At 38.6% G+C, this 20,589-nt stretch overlaps 1 protein-coding gene across 1 annotated transcript in view; it reads right to left on the bottom strand.

Moving 5' to 3' along the window:
- Window positions 1–7,442: 7,442 nt before the first annotated feature.
- Window positions 7,443–20,589, bottom strand: part of NETO1 (neuropilin and tolloid like 1) — a 120,600-nt gene continuing 107,453 nt past the window's right edge. The window contains exons 9-11 of the mRNA XM_063129803.1: window positions 13,894–14,452; window positions 11,651–11,725; window positions 7,443–7,603 (exon numbers count right to left, since the gene is read on the bottom strand). Of these exons, the coding sequence (XP_062985873.1) occupies window positions 11,665–11,725; window positions 13,894–14,452 (620 nt within the window). The 3' untranslated portion in view covers window positions 7,443–7,603; window positions 11,651–11,664. The remainder of the gene's footprint in view (window positions 7,604–11,650; window positions 11,726–13,893; window positions 14,453–20,589) is intronic.

Below are 20,589 nucleotides of genomic sequence, written 5' to 3'. Positions count from 1 at the left end.
GGACATTTTCACCCATAAACAGTTTCATAACATTTGACAAAGCAACAACAAGGTGGGACTATGTATTGGCAGCAAAAGTTTTTACAAAAGTACCCCCATTTTGGGGGGAAACTGACATATACCCATTACAATGGATTCACCTCAGTCTGATGAGACAGAAATCCAAAAGTGAACTTTGAATTGTAAATTCACAATTGCTTATTATCAACATCTGAACTGAACCATTAACTTTGGATTTTATAATCATCAAGTCCAAAATCAACACACACCCTGAGAAAGTCAGTTTGATCAGTATATCTGCTTGCATCTTAGTGAAAGAAGAGAATAATGCTCATTATCATTCCATTTAAGGGTGTCTCTACATTTGTTTATTTTATTTTATTTATTTATTACATTTTTATACTACCCAATAGCCAGAGCTCTCTGGGTGGTTCACAAAAATTAACACCATTCAAAGTATAAAACAACAGTATAAAACCATAATATAAAATACAATATAAAAGCTCAACCAGATAAAAACAGCAACAATGCAAAATTACAAATTTAAAACACCAAGTTAAAATTTATTTATAGACTGTTAAAATGCTGGGAGAATAAAAAGGTCTTCACCTGGCATCTAAAGGCATATAATGTAGGTGCCAAGCAAACCTCCTTAGGGAGCTCATTCCACAGCCGGGGTGCCACAACAGAGAAGGCCCTCCTCCTGGTAGCCACCTGCCTCACTTCCTTTGGCAGGGGCTCACGGAGAAGGACCCCTGAGGATGACCCTAGGGTCCGGGCAGGTACATATGGGAGCACTTTGAATTGGGCCTGGACCTGGACTGGCAGCCCATGAAGCAGTGGAAATGGACAAGCGTGATGTGGTCTCGTCGGCCAGTCCCTGTCAGTAACCATGCTGCCCTGTTTTGTACCAGTTGAAGTTTCCGGACCGTTTTCAAAGGCAGCCCCATGTATAATGCATTGCAGTAATCCAAACAAGAGGTTATCAGAGCATGGATAACTGTAGCTAGGCTATCTCCATCCAGATAAGGGTGCAGTTGGTATATCAGCCTAAGCTGATAAAGGTGCTCTTTGCCACTGAGTTCCCAGATTAGGGGAAATCCGGTTGTTTACCCGGCACTGTTGTGCTTCCTGGTTCTTTGGGGTGATTGATATGGGTTGGATTACATGGGAGGAGAGGGGCAACGAGGTGGAAGATCCTGCGGCTTCCCAGGGCTCCTTTAAATGACAGATACAGTTGGTTGAATTGAGGAAGCACCTCTTTCCTTCCCACCCTGGCATGTGTGCACAGGAGAGGAGAGGGACTCTTGTTTTCATCTGTTTCCTTGCAGCCCCCAGGAAAGCTATGACTTACTTCTAAGTAAGGTTGTGCTGTAAGTTTAAAAATCTCATCACACTTACTTGGGAGTAAACTTCATTAAACATTATGGGACTTACTTCTGAGTAGACACGAGGATCAGATCTGCCTCCCTTTGTTGCAGGGAGGCATTTTCCCCTCTTCTCACTTCCTCAGCCACTTCATAGTTCAATGGCATCTTTACACATTGCGAATTTCATGCCATTAAGGGTTTATTTCAGCCTTTCTCTGATTTTACAATGGGATAATGGGAGGAAGCCATGGGAGATGTCCTGTTTGTTTACAGCATCATTTAATTGACCTGGAAACTTCTGTGAGTGGCTATAAATAGCTCATTTAGAGAGTAAGAGTGAACTCAGGTAGTTGAATGTCAACTGGATTGGAGCCAAAATGGGACCCCTGAGAAACAAGAGGGAGGTATCAGTTGGCCAGGTGAACCTCAAAGTATGAAAAAGTACAAGGCATTTAAACTATCATCCTTTTAAAACAACAAAATAAAACACCCCAGCCCAATGTAAACTGAGCATGCTCAATGTCCTCCAGGAGCAACAGAATGCTGAACATAAATAAGAAAAGAAATATGGGGACAGGGGGGAAGAAGAGGCAGAGAGAAAATTGGCCTGCTTGAGCCTTTTACAGCTTATACTCTTCTGGAAGGGAAATAGCTGGCTGGTTGTCTGGAATTCTGAACAGGAACCCTCCTGTCACAGAGTAAAATACATTGCAAAAAAATTGTTGCAACTCCCAGTTGTTTTTTATAGATACCTTAAACTAAATTGTCTTCCCCATACAATATGTTTTCTAATATTGTCAGAGGCTAGTAATTTCAAACAAAGAAATCATGGGAGGACCTGTTAAGATTTTAAAAAAATATTTTATTCTTTATGAAACTGTGATACTGTTAGCAATCCAAGTATAAGGCAATGGAATGCTGAAATTTGTCCTTTTTTCAGAAAAAGAATTTAAATGAGATATCTTTACTCAGGGATCTCCAACAAAGTTCAGTAAAAAATAATTAAACTAATGAACAGGTGTGGTATATTTCAAAAGTTAATTGTAAAATTCAGTTAAAAATGTGCACAAACACACATCAACATGAATGGAGCTACTTACCACAATTTACGATCTTCTTTAGGACCAACATTTCTTCTTTCATCCATGATCTTCATTAGATTATGCTGCTGCATTATCCTGTAGTTCAGGAGAGCAATGGAAATACCTTCTCCATCTTTTATTAATTAGAAGAGCATCCAAGTTTGGATCTCTCTCTCTCTCTCTCCCTCTCTCTCAGAACTGATCTTACTATTGTGCCACTGCAGTGGCTTGAATGTTTGCCAACGTTCTCTGGATTGTTTGAGAGGCTAACATTTCTCTGGGGAGCTCTGATCAAATGGACCATGTACTTGCTACTTTTACACTAGTAGCTGGGCTGACCAAATAAAACATAAGGCTCCTGCCATAGCAATCTCTCATTCATAGAATCATATGAGTTGGAAGTTTGTAGCCAGTGAAGCTGTAACGTTTAAGCATTAAAGGTGTGCAATGCTCATATTCTACAAGAAGCAAAGGGTGAAGGGGACCTTAGTGTTGTTTCATGACTGCTTGTGTCAAGCCAGTTCAAATATTTCATAAACAAACACTCTAAAGTGTACATATGCTGATTATTTAAAATATTTTTTTGCAATAACAATTTCAAACCTTATTGTGATCAATATGTCAATGAAGTTTCAAAAAGACAATATTACTGCAAATTAAATGTACACTTTCCATTCTGTCAGCTTTGTTGAACATTTCCATAATTCAGCCTGATCCCACCTTTCACTTGTGCCAAGGAAAGAAAGGATAGTCCAGAAAGAGAGGCATAGTGGCATCAAAGCCATATTGTCACATACACTGGTGACAATTAAAGCAGCCATCTCTTAATGTTCATTTGGGTCATATGTACAACTTTCTTTTTGGAAAAGCTATGTTTCATCTGTTCCCATCATCTCAGGACAGAGAAAGAAAAATATAAGATTAAAAAGCTATTATTTTGTGCATCTTCCAATGGGCCTTATGCAACAGAATGTTTGGCTAAACTCTGACTGGGTTCTGATGACATGATAACCAATGGTGGGTTAAATAGTCAACGGTTGGTCATTGTGTCATCTGTCAGGACTTTTGTACACCATGGTAGATTATTCAGCTATAATAACCAACGCTGTGCAGGGTTGCTTATTTGAGTAACTATTGGTTATCATGCTGTGTGATGGGCACCATTGACTATTTTGTCACACACAGTTGACTATTTTCAGTGACTAGAGAGTCCCCTGGCAAGAAAGACCAAAGTGGCAGCTACCAGTCTAGTCCAGCTGGCAGATGTTGCAATGGCTGATCAGATACCACTGGGAGGACTGAGGAGGGAGAGAGGGTGGGGGATGTGTCAATCAAACACTCCATTGACTAACAGTCAACTCGACGTTGGCCTTAATCGATACCACAGTTGATTAGAATTGTGTTGTGTGGGGAGTATTCCTTCGATAATGAACCATGGAGTTGACTATTAACCCACCATTGATTATTGTGTTGTCCAAATGCAGCCTCTGTCTCCAAAAGAGAGACAAAAAAGGAAGCCCAAAGGTAGCATGGAAGAGGTGTAATATTGTGCACTAGCTCCTAATGCCAACTCTCTACAGCAGAATGGAATTTGCTCTCCAGAATTGAACTATACTGCATTTTACTTTTAAGGAAGCCCAGTGGATTCAGGCCTAATATTAGGCTGGTAAAGAAAAAGTAACCCATTTTGTACTGAAGTTGTTCTTGGCATGGAAACAAATGATGATAAAAGTTTAAGGTTCTTAATTTGTGTGCAAAGCTGCTGCTGAAGGCACAGGAGGAGGACCAGTAAAATGCTGAGAGCTTCAGCTTGAGCAAACTACCATTCTGCTTCTAGAGGGAGGAGACTTTATCTTTGTACTCAGAGAAGGAACCTCATGAGGACAATTTATAGATGGAAGGAAAAGGAACTCAGTGGAATATCCATTTCCATCGGTATACATATTGTCCATAAATATGGAAAGTGGGGGTTATAAGAGAGAGATACTTGTGAGTCTGGAGAATAAAAAGGGGAAAGTGTCTAATACCTCGACAGCACAAACCTCGACAGCAGCGAACTATAATGAGTTTGAAGTAGTGACCAGATGCAAAAGAGGACACTCCTGTGCTTTTAACAGCAGCATGGCACTCAGATATTTAAGCAGATTACACTTTGCCTATCACTTTTATTCATGCTGCTGGAACAATTCCATCTGCTATCTTAGTGTTTGTCAAGCTGCTATGAAAGACACAGGAGCAGGGCCAATTTAAAACATGGCAACCCTATTGCCATATTTTCATATCCCATTAGGTGAAAGAAGAGAGAAAGAGTGCTGTTCGAGGAAAATTTAAGGTTTACTAAGTAAAAACCATTTTCTCCAAAAAGTAGCTATATCATCTCAAAAAAAATGGCTAAAAAGTGAAACAGAAAAACCATTTTACATGCATACCCTGAATAGTGCAAAAGAAGTTACCATTTTAGTTAAGTACCAATAAAGAATAGAAATAGAGTTTGAGAGATTAATCTGGGTTATCTATATTAAATTGCCCTCACATGAATCAGAGGCAATGATTTTTCTAAATCAACAAATATTTGAGCAGATGGGTAGTGGGATTACAGCTTGACTCTTATTTCCCAGGCTTTAGCTAGACCTAAGGTTTATCCCGGGATCATCCCAGGGTCGTCCCCGCCTGCTCCTGGGATATCCTGTGTGTCATTTACATGAACAAGGATGACCCCGGGACGATCCCGGGAAAAACCTTAGGTCTAGCTAAGGCCCCAGTTTAGTGTAGTGGGTGCAAAAGTGTTTTGGTTGCCAGTTGAAGGGCCATCAATGAAAATAATTGTTTCCAAATAAGACATGTTTGTTTATGAAGAGCTGCAAATCTGGTAAAATGGTATTTTTATTGGACCAACTTGGATTGAATATATAAGCCTTTCAGTTTCATAAAACTATAAATAAGGCAGAATCATTTTTCTCATGAAGAATTCTGTGCAACATACTTACTTCTTAAAGTTGTTCCAATAAAATCTACCATTCTTGCACACTGTGACCACAATCATAGGTCATGGACCTGGTCAGTGAACACAGTGGGACTTGTTTTTGAGTAAACATGCATAGAATTGTCTTGGGTATTTCCTATGTTTTGAGGCGAACATTGTAAACATTATTTAGGGTGCAATCCTATGCACATTTAGACAGAAAGAAGTCCTACAACTCCCAGCATGCCTCAGGCAACCATGCTACAAATTGGAAAAGCTGGGAGATGCTGGGAGTTATAGGACTTTTTTTCCTGTCTAAACATACTTAGGATTGTGCCTTCAATCAACTGCTTTTGTAATAAAGGCAGATACTCATAAAAGATGCAATTAGAGCTGAAACAAATTTACTTTTAAAAAATCCCCTCAAAAGTCCCCTCTCAGAATCTGATGTCAAATATTCTGATATTTTTAAATGGATGCTGCTGTTTTTATACTGTTGTATTTATGTTTCTGATGGTTTTTAAATTTTGTATATTTTTAATGTTTACTGTTTTTAGTTTTTGTGAACCGCCCAGAGAGCTTCGGCTGTGGGGCGGTATATAAATGTAATTAAATAAATAAATAAACAAATAATATTATCTGATTATCACATATTTACAGAATACTCTACAACTATTTCATACATGCATATGAAACCATTTTTTTCAATATTTGGTAGATGATATTTAACAACTAATATATAGTAATATTTAACACTGAACTATATTTGATCATTTATCAATAAAGATATTTAGTACCTCAAACATACATACATATATATATATATATATATATATATATATATATAATTTAAAGTGTGACAGTTAATAGCTTATGAGCGTTCCTATTTGAAACATGTCAAAAGCAAAACCATCAGGATTTGCCAACAAGTAAAACCTCATTGAATTTTCCAATTGTAAGATAAAAATTCAAGGCAGCATCCAGTAATGTTATTGAGCTAATGCAAATTACACTGTGCTAGCATAAAGGACTTCTAGCACAATGCCAATAACGTTAACTTGCCCAATGGAATTGAACCCATTGTACAAGCTAATACTATTGACATTTGGCTAGAGGTCCCTTATGCTAGCACCAGGACATTGCTGGATATTGCCGCATGTTCAAAAAACAAATTTAAAATTTCTCCTTCAATAGTGGGATGTCATAATGGAAATCAGCAAATTTCATTTCAGCTCTATATGCAATCGCCTCATTACAGGTAGGATTCTTAAGCACACAAAGAAGCAGGCTTGTTGGATAGGAATTTGTATATAATTTTTTACTGATCCAACAGGCAGAACTGTGTGCACATATGTCATATTTTAAAAAAGCTGAAAAACTGCACCAACTGTTTGGGAGAAGCAGGAAGTAGATTCAGTACCTCTTTCCTGCTTTTCCTTCCCATTGCAGAGAGCTAATCAGCAGGGTTCCAACTTTCAAAAAATATAGAAGAGGATGTTCCACGCATGTGCTCTTAGATGTATGTACTGAAATCGATTCCAAATCCTTTTGGTGAAGGATTAGTTGCTACAGTAAAATAAAAGAGTACTATAAACTCAGTGTAAGAAATTATTATACATTGTTTTATGTATCTTTATATAAAAAGTTACAATTAGCAAGCATATGACACAAAGAAATGGAACAGCAGTAATTATGAATGCATGCTTTTTACAATGTATCTCATCAAAGGGATTTGCCAACTCAAATATTCAGCATTATACATGCAGATCAGTTTCTCAGTGTCAAATTCAGTCATATTGTTAGATTTATATCCAACAAATATTTCTACTGAAGTGATTGTGGGTGGATAAATACCTGATTTAATCATTTATTCCTGAAACTGGGTTATCTTTTCTTTGTAAACAAAACAAAAATAAATAGAAAGAAAGAAAGAACAGATGATGAAGATGATGATGATGATGATGATGATAATGATGATGATAAATGATAGCAATGATAGTAATAAGAGTCTTATTGCCATCCATTAATTTTACTCATTACTGACTGATGATTTTCTCTCTCTTTCTCATGAAATTGGAATAGCTGGTCAGAGTCCAGAACATCTCTAGCTTGAAGCTCCAGGGCCGACATTTTCACAATTCACTGTAGTATATTCAAAATCACCCAGGATCGCACTATTTTCAAGCAGTCTACATAATGAAAACAATGTACATATAACAAGTTCAATGTAAATAATCTTATTAGACATGACAGATAATATACAAGTACATAAGAACGACATAAAGTGGATGCCTTACTGCTTTATAACGGTATTGAAGTGCACTGCAGGATCTACGCTACTGCTTTATAATGGTACTGAAGTATACTGACAACTGTTGGGGCCCATGACACAGCTACACCAAGCAGGATATAACACTATGAAAGTGGTATGAAAGTAGTATATGGTATGTGTCATGGGCCCCAGCAGTTGTCAGTGCACTTCAATACAGCTGTAAAGGCTCCTGCCTTTTATATACCTCTTTCATACCACTTTCATAGTGGGATATCCTGCTTGGTGTAGATGAGCCCTAAGATCTTCCTCTGAGGTTCTTCACTGGGTTCTATTGCCTTGTTAGGCAGGTGGTGACAGAGCCTATTTGATTGTGGTGCCCCATGTGGAATACTGTCCCCAGGGAGATTCATCTGACTTCTTACTTTTATGTCTCTTTGGTACCAAGCTAAGACTTCCTAATTTGATCAGGCTTTTAATTCATGTTCATTATTTCCCTCTGGTTTTAAGCTCTGCTAAAATATGATTTGTTTGTTCCCCAGGCTTGCACTTGCTGTTTATTGTTACATTGTATTTTAATTGTTTTTACTGGTTTTAAATGGTCATTATTTATGCTATTTTCTGTAAGGTGCCCTTGACATGCATATATTAAAGGGCAGGGTATGTATAAATCAGTAAGTAAATATTAACACAAAAACATGAATTCTATAGTTGAAACAGACATAAAGAGCAAACTAGATTCATTAAGGCTAACAGTAGCAGAACTTTCTAGGGACCCACAGATCCACTGCAAGACATTTGTTTGTTTTTTTCAAAATAGTAAACCAAAAATATTCTTAAATGTTACTAATTATTCAGTTTCCAGCTGAAACAGATTTCCAGCTAAAGAGCACTTAATTTCACCTGAGCCAAATTACAAAATAAACATTCAGCTGTTGAACAGAAATATCTTCCTGAGGAAGGAAAAATGCTAGCAATTCTTTGGTGTACATTTTTTGTATAATTAATAGAGGTTGTCCTACCCAAAGCCTGAAAATATTAGTTAAATCATTTTGTTTTAAATTTTGACATGTAGAAAACAATGGACGGAATGATTTCTTCTCTATGCCCAAAATCTAAATTTAAAGCTGGTATATCTTACTATCTAATAATAGTCACAACATTTTAAACATTTCTTTCCTATACAGCTCACTATGTACATATGTACATTAAAAATACACACACACTCCAACTCAATGACTTGGGTGTTTATACAGGAGCCCTAGTGCATATGTGGGGTTCCCATATTTATGTTCAATATTGGGGAAATCTCAGTGTGCTCTACAGGATGGTACATGTGGAGTTTTCACTAAGACTGGAAAGCATGGCCATTTTTGTGGAAGTCCACATGCAAGAGCGTGAAAGTAATGTGGAGCTAGGGAGGTATAAGGGACCCGCTCTGTCTAGGTTCTTTTTTTAAAAATGGATTCCACTAATCTGGATCACCTAGAAATGGATGTGGAACCAGACACTGTGCATTTCAGGAATTGTGATGCATTCCATGTAACAAGAAAAATGTGACTGATTAAATGTGCACATTTGAAACAGGCCATGGCTAGACCAGGCCTATATCCTGGGATTGCCCTGGGATCATCCCTGTGCATCCAAATGACACAAGGGGATCCCGGGAGCAGGCAGGGACGACCCCTCCACTTGCCTGGGATAATCCTCAGGTCTAGCTAAGGCCACAGATACAAATAAAAATGCATATACTGAAAAACAAACACACTTTACTCATTGGGTGCAGGAGTACAAAAAGTTTAAAGTGCGAAAAAAACCAAAGCTTTTTAAAACACACACACACACACACACACACACACACTTAGGCTTTTGCATTATCCACATGAAACCAACATGGAATGGACTTAGTGGTGGGAAAAAAGGAAATCCACAGAGACACATCTATGAGGGGCTTTGGACTGTGGCAGTTATCGATACCTACTGCAGAGATATGAAGGGAAAAGAATGTATCTCTTCAAACCTTTCAGAAAATAGTCATTAGTGCTAGCAAAATGAAAATGCACAGTTACATTAATGAAACAAGTAGATTAAACTCTTACAAGCTAACTGTTAACCAAGCCTTTTCCCAATATCATAAATTCTAAATGACAATGCAACAAGATAACAGATGTCTTCCTATCTTAATTTGACTAAGTATTTTAAGTGGTATCAAACAAACAGCCTGATTCACAGCTGCGAGCAGCAGAATGAGACCTAGTACCAATGCTGGTCTCACAGGAGGGGCAAGGCATTGAGCATGATCCCCAGCTGGAAGTTAATTTTTTTTATCTCCTGGCACTTACTTTGTGGTTGGTTATTCAATGTAGGAGCTGATGTTTAGATAATATGGGATAGTGTACAAACTTTGCTGCTTCCTACGTATTTCCAATAGATGAGAGCCAAGTATTTAACACATCCCCAAGCAGGGAAGTTACCATAGAGGATGTTAGTGCAATTCATCAGCCATAAAGACTGATCAATTCTGGCAGGACTACCCAGTTGAATTTTAAATTTGCCTTTTAATAATGTGCTGCTTTTAATAATGTATTAATTTTAAATGTTTTAATTAGTTATATGATGTTTGCATCCATGTTGTACGCTGCCTCAATCCAGAGGGAGAGGTGGGTAACAAATAAATGTATTATTATTATTATTATTATTATTATTATTATTATTATTATTATTATTATTAGTCACTCTGCAACATTATCACAAGGATATGCTCTGTCATGGTAAGACAGCCAGTGTTGTGGCATGCCTAGAGAGAGCACTGGGCTTGAAATAGAAACTGGTTTAAGTCTCCACTCATTTCATGAAGATTTATAGTCAACCATGAGTAAGACCGTACCTGCCTCATCTAACCCACACAACTGTAGTGAAGATAAAACAGGATCATCCTTTGCACACCAGCCTGGCTTTCCTAAAGGAAGCCTAGTGTACAAATGTGAAATATAGACAGACAGTTCTTAATTTCAGGCTCCCTGTACTCAAAGTGTGTGAATTAGGCTGGATGTTATTATTTGTTGAAACTCTTTACACAACATTTTCTTAAATAAAGGTGAATGGTCACACCATGCGTCTGTTTAAGATTCAAGGTTAAAATGCAGATTATATTTGGCAAAATGTTATAATGCAACTGAGGATAGTGATTTAATAGGTTTTATTCATAGTTTGTTATAGCAGCTCCCTGCCCATGGGCTCTATCACACCAGTGTTTTATCGCACTCCCATCATGCCTGGTTTGTGGTTTTGCAGTCCAGCACTCAAATGACATTGTTCCTGTCCTGCAGACACCCCACCCTTTTTCATGTCCCCTCCCTTTTTCATGTTTTCCTAGAGTGGGGAAAGTCTGGATTGTTTCCCTCAAACAGAATAAAAGCGCCCTTCAGCCCTCATGTAGTGACTATCGCTATTTCTTTTGTTGGGGGTTTGTGCTATGAAGAGAGAGCTTGCTGTTTAAAGGGATAGTGGGGCGGTTCTCCTCCTCCAGCACCGTGTAGGTAAATTGCTAGACAACAAAACCAGAGTGAGGGGAGAAGGAGTCCATGCCCATCACAATGTTACAACCAATAAACTGGAGGAAGAAGGAGAAGGGGTGGGGTGGAGGGGGGTCGAGTGGAAGAGCAAACAAGCGAAAGGGAGGTTTTATCCGTATAGTGCAATACCACAAACCCGTGTGAAAGGGGCCATTAGCTTGACGTGCTAATGAAATGGAGCTAGAAATCGCAGAGGAAAACCAGGGGAAAAGTAGGTGTGATGGAGCTCTATAGGTTTGAATTCTTTTGTATGCTCAAAACATAACATTTTCAACTAAGTAAAACCCAAACACACACACAGAGCAAATGATAAACAGCCATTAAACTTTTAAAAAGAAAACAAATGGAATGTAAGAGATGGTGAACTGGGAGCTATAGAGTTGTTCACTTACCTTCAGTTTGTCTTTTACACCCTAGTTGTGTTGTACTCAGATTCATGTTTGTTTAGAGACCCAATGAGGCAGAACCTGGAATGTTATGGCTATTTCATTCAACATAATAATGTTTGCATAGAAAAAAGAAATATATGCATATACATTCTTAATTGAAGTATACCTTAAGAACCTGAACAATTGTTCCAAGACATTTTAAACTGGCATGCAGATATACAAAAGTAATGTTCTTTATTCCATGACCAACCCTCAAAGTGCCCCACCAATATGTCCCATTTCAAGTTTGTGACCTTGTTTGCATGACAAGCCGGGCTCATTGGGGATTGTTTAACCCACAATGAGCTGCACCATGTGTCAGACACCATTTTGAATATGCAATCCCTGGTCGGGGGTCCCATGTTGTACGAACCCAGCCATCAAGTTAATTTTTCTGAACTGCCCAGGGAGCTTTGGCAATTGGGCGGTATAAAAATGCAATACATAAATACGTAAATAAGTAAGGGTTATTTGAGGATTAAGCCACTCTTGCATAACTCTTGGTTTGTTGTAACCCTCAGCGGTTGGGTTTGCATGACACAGCAACCCCCAAGTGGGGTTGGCATATTCAAACTAGCCCCCACATGTACCACAACTCATTGTGGCTTAAGCAACCCCCGATGAGCATGGCCTAGTGAGGCTGTTGACAGAGTGCTTTGAGGGTTTAGGATACTTAGTGGCTTATATGCACAAAATAAACATGTGGGGCACATGAAAAGAACGTTAAAACACATAGAGAAGTGAAGCATGCATGTGAAACACAAATCTATTAAAAATGTTCTGAGTGTCTCTAAATAGATAAGTGTTTTTCTTTTTGTTTTTACTTGCAAACTTTTAATCATTCTTATATACAAGCATTCAAGATGCAATACACAGCAAAAAGTCTCCATTTTATTCTTTAAAATAGAAATCATGCTAAACTTGAATTAGAAATATTCTTCTTCTCTAAAATATATATTTATATATAAGCAAAACTAAAAGAATATCAAGCTAAAATTATCCTGTAACCTAAATGGCAAATAAGACAAGCAGTGATACTATGGTCAGCTACATAAATCATATTGTAAAACATTGGAACATTGTAATTTGCTATATAGAAAGCCATGTTTCATGGGAAAGAAGCTTTTCTCTCACTGACCTGTCCCTTACCAAACTGAGGTGCTCTGTGATTTGGAAGTACAGAGAATTACTTTTCAGCTCTATTGAAAACACATGCATACTAATTTTTCAAACAAAACTACACCTAATTTCAGCAGAAATGTCTTTGGTATGGTAAAATGGACCTTCCCCTTTTTCTATTTTTCCCCTATTTGAATGAGATTAAAACAATAAGAAAAACTGAAAACATAATAGAGAGTGAGGTTTTTGATGAGGAACTGTATGGGAGGGACAGGAACGGAGAACCAAACTGGATATTTCACAGGAGATTCACAATTAGAATCTCACACTTTAAAGAAGAAGCACTAATTAGTAGCCCCATGCAGTTGCTTTGAAAATCAGAAGGGGGAAATCTGAGAAATGATGTACTTTCCTTCCTTGAGCTTTCCCTGATCTAAATCACTCCACTCAAAAGAAGCTATTAGCTGGGGGTAGGGGGGAATGATTCCCACCTCAGCACTAAGATTTTATTTAGAGTAGTAGGATTTAGATCATGGAAAGGATAAGGAAGGAAAAGGTTAAACATTACCAATTCTCTCATTTTCAAAGCTGCAGGATAAGGCTGCTAATTAGTCAAAACACAAACACACACACACATCATCATCATCAAAGTAGGAGAGCCCAATCACAGATGTGACATCTCTGGTATCACATCTAGTTTGGCCCAGGAAGGATGAGAAAATAAGCATGGAGGCTGAAAAACCCATATTTTGATTTGGCATGGAAATTGCCATGCAAAACTGTTGTGGATTGCAGTGAGAACTGCTGGTGAATGATCAAGGAATCTAAATGAAGTTTTCCAGGATAGCTTTGGATTCTTGGCAAACTTTTGCCACTGCTGTTTCCATGTGCTGTTTTCCCGAGAATCCCCCCTTATACTAATTGGAAGTGTAATGGAAGTGAATGGATCTTGGGAAGAAAAGGACCTCATATAGAAGTGACCTGAATTCTTAATGGAAACATAAGTTAGAGAAAAATGAAGAGAGAATAGTTTAGATTGAACCCAGTCCTCACACAATTGTCTTCATCAAAAATCTATTGATACTGACCGCTGGACAGCTTTATCATGCCTGGATAGCCTGTGACTCGTGGTCGGTACCTCGTCGATTTCATCTATGTCGCACGCATCTGCAGCATCTTGTGAGTAGCTATGCTTCATGACAAGGATATTTCTTCTGTTCATGGGCTGGATGAGGGGCTTTACAGGCTGCGGTTGAATTTCTGTCAAGATAGGTGTATCTCTTGTGCTGAGGTTACTACGGCTGCCCTTAGTGCTAGATAACTGTGATCCACAGTGGTGGTCATGAATGCATTTTGAAGATGATCTACGCAGTTTATGATAATTTTCAAAGTCATCTGCAACGTCTGCAAGGTCCGCTGTAGCCCCTGTCCCCCTAAGAGTGCATAACTCATAGTGAGGAGGCTCAAACACCTCCTGGAATACTGTTTGATCAAAGTCTGCTTTCCGCTGGACAAATTTTTTACGAGGCTGTTTGATCTGTACTATAACAGAGATAATGATAAGGAGGACCACAATACAAGAGGTCACCCCAATAATTGTCCCACTCGTATTGGTAAGCTGGTCCAATATGCTGGCTTTTCTCTTTTCTGTGTGATGGGGGGAAATAAACATAAAACAAAGAATCAATATCCTTTTTTAAAAAAACAGAAAAAAATATGATGGTGTTATTCTGCGATGATATAAGAAAGGTTAACTCAAATACAAAGTTAAAATGGCAGGACAGTGATTTTGCATCACTGAACTAGCTCACTGTATCAACTTTCGTACAGTTGGAAAAAGGAAATTGCTCCAGTCTATATGTTGGTTCACTCTAAACCACAATCACAGGAAAGGATCTTTAACATCAAATTTAGTTATGTTTTGTTAACTCATTTGAGTATTTTGACATTCAAAAGCAAGTAGAAATACTTGCTTTTCAATGTATGTATTTACATCTCTGGTATTTCTACTTGCTTTTCAATGTCAAAATACTCTAAGGGGACAACAAAATATAACTAAATTTGAACGTAAAAACAGACTTTTAGCAACTTGGTCAGAGTTGTTTTTACAGTGTAGTACACTGTGGGATCCTATTTAACCAAATACATGGAAACACCATGACAGATTTTCAACATCAGTGATGCTCCCCCTTGCATCATGAATTCTCCTTTAAACAATAATCTAACTCCTCCAGTGAAAGGTTAATTTTTCATCTCTCTTACTTTCTGCAGGGAACTATGCATTGGGGTAATCTATGACTGCAAAAGGAGAAGCATGATAGATATCTGCAGTAATCCAAAATTGTTCTGGCCACCTACAAATCAGACTAGCCCATATAACTTAGATAATTGAATCTAGCCCATATCTTCAATGAGTACTTCCCTGACATGGCTCCCTCCAGATGTGTTGGACTACAAATCCTATTGCTGGCTTTGGATGATGGGAGTGGCAGTCCAACTCATCTGGAGGATGCCAGGTTGGGAGAGATTACCCTAATTACTTAAGTGTGTTTTCATCTATTTATTTGGTTACATTGTGCTCTGAACTGTATCACGTTTTATCTTGCTGAGACAAAGGAATCAGCTTATGAAGGACAATAACAGTTAGAACGTGGTTCTACCAAACCCAACCTATCTTGTCTTCAGCAGCTTATGCTTCATAAGGAAATGGGATGCAAAATAAAACAGCATTCATAGTGTGGCATCAGAGGAAGTCTCTTCCAGACTCAGTTCACTGCATTCCCTGAAACACTGCATTTAATAGGATGGTGACCTCCCAGGCTTCATTGGTTGTGACTGACAATCAAGTATGTGAACTAGCATCAGTTTATGGAGATTTAAATAGAAATGCTTCCTTATCCATGATACTCAAAACTCAGATCCTAACATTGATGATTTATTTGAAATTGATGGTATTCATTAACATTTAGCTGACTCAGGGGAAAATACAAGAACGATTACAAGTATGATTTCTAGGAAGGAAAAAAAAATCCTTCCCTATAAGCCACTACTTACATTTTTGCTATAAGATGCACTCCAAGTTTCATGAACATAAATCTTTAGAGCATCACTGCTCCAAACCCAAAGGATAATCTTCACAGGCTCATTGTCACAGCCTATCCATTCTGCTAGCATAAATTTCACTTGCTGTGCTCCGCTGGTGATGTGATTATCACTATATGCTGAACTGACTTCCAAATACTGGCAAGCATTATTCTAAAACAGAGACTTTGCCTACAAAACGGAGAAGTCTACTAGACTTAATGGTTGTTTCACACATCTTTGAAGAGAGCCTATAGCAGAGGTGGACAATTTGTGGCTCTCCAGTTGTTTTGGTGTACAACTCCCATCAACCCTTGCTAATGGTGAGGAATGATGGGAATTGTAAGCCAAAACATCTGGAGGGTCACAATTTGCCCCCTTCTTTAGAATCTCCCTCTCTGAGTGAGGAGGAAGTGATGGTGTGGAGCAGTGGGAACTGGGAGAAAAGTCCAAGGTTAATGCTGCCCAGGAAATAGCAGCTTTCAGGGTTCTCTACATGTACTAAACAAAAGTACTTAAAAGTACTCTGGTGCCTTCATAACCTTAAGAACTCAGAGGCACTGTGAAAGAACGTACCAGAAGTATCTTCTATCCCACTGTTTTATAAGATCATTCACCAGTCGGATCTTTCATCAGTCACGTCTCTTCTACCTAGTGTGGAATGCAACTACCAAAGCCATAGGGGACTGCTTGCCACCAAAGACATAGGGGAAATGGCAGGAAAATTGACTGATGGATGAAAAGCACTGCTGGTATATCTATATATTTCCTGCCTCTGGGTTAATGCTGCGTAAGAAGGGCTCTGATGGATCAAACCATAAGAATTGCCATGCTGGATCATACTGAGGGTCCATCTAGTCCAACACTCCGTTCACAAAGCCACCAACCAGCTGTTAACCAGGGACCAACAAACCAAGACATGGTGCAACAGCACCCTCCCACCCATGTTCCCCAGCAACTGGTGCTCACAGGCTTACTGGAGGTAGTGCATAATTGCCATTGTTAGCCTTCTCCTCCAGGAATTTATCCAACTCCCTTTTGAAGATACAGTATCCAAACTGGTGGGCACCACTACATCTTGTGGTAGTGAATTCCAGAATTTAATTATGTGCTGTGTGAAGAACTACTTCCTTTTATTTGTCCTGGATCTCCCAGTAATCAGCTTTGTGGGATGACCCCGCGTTCTAGGATTTTGAGAGAGGGGGGAAATGTCTCCCTATCCACATTGTCCACACCATGCATAATTTCGTCACCTCTATCAGGTCTCCCCTTAGCCTCCTTTTTTCCAAGCTAAACAATCCTAGCTGTTGTAACCTTCCTTCATGGGGGAGATGCTCTAGTCCCTTGATCATTTCAGTTGCCCCTTTCTGCACTTTTCCCAGCTCTATAATATATATTTTTAGGTGTGGTGACCAGAACTGTACACAGTATTCTAAGTGTGGTCACACCATAGTTTTGTATAAAGGCAGTATGATACTAGTAGTTTTATTCTCAATTCCTTTTCTTATAATGCCTAACATGGAGTTTGCCTTCTTCACAGTGGCTGCACACTGGACTGACATTTTCATTGAGCTGTCCACCACAACCCCAAGATCTCTTTCTTGTTCAGTCACTGTCAGCTCAGATCCCATCAGGTTATACTTGAAATTGGGTTATTTTGCCCCAACATGCATCACTTACACTTGCTTACATTGAACTTGAGCTGACATTTGGATGCCCACTCTACCAGCTTGGAAAGATCCCTTTGGAGTTCCTCACAATCCCTTTGCATTTTAACACTTAGCTATCATTGTAAATAGCCACTGACAGATCTATCCACCATGAACTAATCTAACCCTTTTAAAAGTCTGTCTAACCTCAAGGTTAGCACCACATCTCCTGGAAGAGAATTTGATAAGTTCTTCAACAGCAGATAGAGTGACTGCTTGAACTTAGCAATTATCCATTAGATGCATTTTTATCACATATGAAGATATTAATCTCTATGACCTAGCCTTAATGGTAACTTACCCATCCACACAATGAAGACAGGAAATCCATTATAATCCTTTTATTTTCCAATTTGTTTCCCTTCCTAGAGTAATTACCCAGAAAGGTTAAACAGTAACCAACTTTATTTACTTATTTAAAATATTTTTAGTGGGGTGTCTAATGATCAAAAACTGATAGTCCAACAAGGCTTTGATTGAAAGTGCATTTCAGTTTTCCCCTCCTTCCCTGATTCTGGAAAGAAACGTACTTTGGAAAAGGTCTAGAATGACAATTAATCTGACACCTATACAACTTTTATCAGATTTGTCTCCTCTAACATTGAACAAATATAGTTCTTTGATACCTATTATTGCAACCTTTAAGGCAGGCGTCTATTACATCCAGATGGGAGTACTCATTGAAATTAATACTTTTTAAAGGGCATACCGTTGTTGAGGACGTTCAAGACTCTATTACACAATGTGAACTGATGGTAAGGAGTAGTAAACTTGACTTTGTCATGATACATGAGATTTCTCTGGGTGGGCATTTAAATATATAATTAATTATGTTGGCTTGTTTTAATTTGGGTTTCTTTGAACGTTACAGAGAATTTATTGAGGATGACTTCATGTTTATAAAAAATTAATATATAATATGAGATATATTTTGGATGGCCTAGCATGAATTTTTGTAAATATTTTTGAAAGTCAAAATAAATATATAGCAATAAAAAGAAATAATCTTTGTCTGCCCAACACATAACAGAGTCTAAGCTATGGTCAAGTGATCAATTGATCACTGCAGTTATTGTATGAATGATGTGATGTGCGAAAATATCTGACTCAACATTTGGATTTAGTCAATGTGGCTAAATATACTGCTGTAAATGAAAAGTCAGCTCCCACCAATAACTTATTCCTAGTTCTCTATTTTCAAGACTTTCCTAACAAAGGAATATCTTTTTCATCCTGAAAGTTGAAGGCTTTCTGCACTGCTTAAGATCAAGCCTTTGTGTAGAAAATTGAAATGGTAAAGGATTTCTATTCATTCCGGTTACATTGTGTAGTGGTATCATATACCATTAAACATGTTTTTCATTTAAGAAAAGCATCATGGCTTAGCATGGCATGATGCTTCCTTTTTCCTTCAGAAAGGCTAAAAATCAATGTTTGGAGCACACTGTAATTTATTTATAGAATGCCTAAGGCAGGAGAGTCAAGGCAACCATAAATAGTAGAGAGACATAAATCATGCCTCTCAATTTGGAAAACAAACCAATATATGGCAAATATATGGGAGGGCCTTCTTGGTGGTCATTCCCAAACTGCGGGATTTCCTGCCGGGGAAGGTTAGGTTCATTCTCTCTCTGCTGTTCATTCTTCCACTCATAGGCAAAGATCTTTTTATTCAAGCAGGGCTTTGGCATGCAAGGGGGTTGTGTTGGGTGCTGGGTTTTTTCCCCCTTTCCTTTTATTGTTGTGGTTTTTATTGTGTTTTAATTATTTGTTTTGTTATTGTTTTAATCAAGTTTTATTTCCCAATGATTGTAAGCCACTTTGAGTGTCATTTTCTTGGAAGCAAAGCAGGGTACAAATCAAATCAATAAATAAATACATGGAGAAATTGTGGAAATTAAAATATTCCCTTGGGAAATTATAAGGGCAGTACAAGATGCCTGTCTCCATGCTTAAACTAAAACTGTGGAAGGGAGAATGAAACTGCATGTTCTTGCTCACTCCTAACTCCTAGATGTCTAGTGGCTACTGTGGCCACAAGTAACTTTGCCCAACTTTGGCTGGATTTGTCAGCTGCATCCCTTCTTGGAAGACAGATCTGACTACACTGATACATGCCTTAGCCACTTTCCATTTAGGTTACTGTAACATGATCTACCTGGGCATTCCTTGAAGACAGTTTGAAAACTGCAACGGATTCAGAAAGCTGCAGCCAGATTACTTTCTTGTGTGTGTTTCACAGACTGTAGTCTTATACCATCTAAACTAGTTTCTGATTTGTTTCTGGGACAAATTCACAGTGTTGGTGCTTAACTTTAAAGTATTAAACAGCTTGGGGCCTGGATATTTGAATGAATGCCTCCTCCCATGTAACTTTACCTGTAGGTTACTGTGAGGCCTTGTTTTATGTCCCACCACCAAAGGAAATTGGGTTGGTGGAAGCATGCTGTTTATTCCATTTTTGGCATTTCATGGAGAGTGGGTGGGGGGAAACATGAAATCTCTGGCGAAAGAGGCTAGGGGAGATGAGAAGTTTGGAGAGTTTTTCTCCTTTGGGAAGGTGTACATGGTTTCTACATGCCTTTTTAAGTGTAGGAAGTTTTGAGGGGTCTTCTTTCTATTTTTTTTTAAACATCCCTGGCACTTGCAGGAGCCTAGAAGTTCTTCCTGATTGAAGGGGGCGAGGTCACATGCTCTCCAGTAGGCATACAGGAAGAACTGCTGGCCCCCTCCAAGTGCCAGGGGTGCTTTAAAAAAATAAGAGTGAGAAATAACAGCCCTAAACAACTGGCTACACCTTTAAAAGGTGTGAGAAATTCTGTCCGCCTCCCCAAGGAGAAAATTCCCTGAAATTCTCCCCCTCCCTGCAAAAGAGGCAGGAGGGTGGCTTCTTCAATGCCCGGCTTGCAAGCTTCCCAGAAACATATGGCTGGTTACTGCTGGAAACTGGGTGCTGGACTAGTGAACCATTGATCTGATCCAGCTGGGCTTGTG

This window comes from Elgaria multicarinata, chromosome 7, assembly GCF_023053635.1.
Source record: "Elgaria multicarinata webbii isolate HBS135686 ecotype San Diego chromosome 7, rElgMul1.1.pri, whole genome shotgun sequence".
NCBI classification, from domain to species: Eukaryota; Metazoa; Chordata; class Lepidosauria; order Squamata; family Anguidae; genus Elgaria; species Elgaria multicarinata.
Note: the sequence above shows the minus strand (reverse complement) of the source record. Positions and strands in the feature narration are given on the sequence as shown.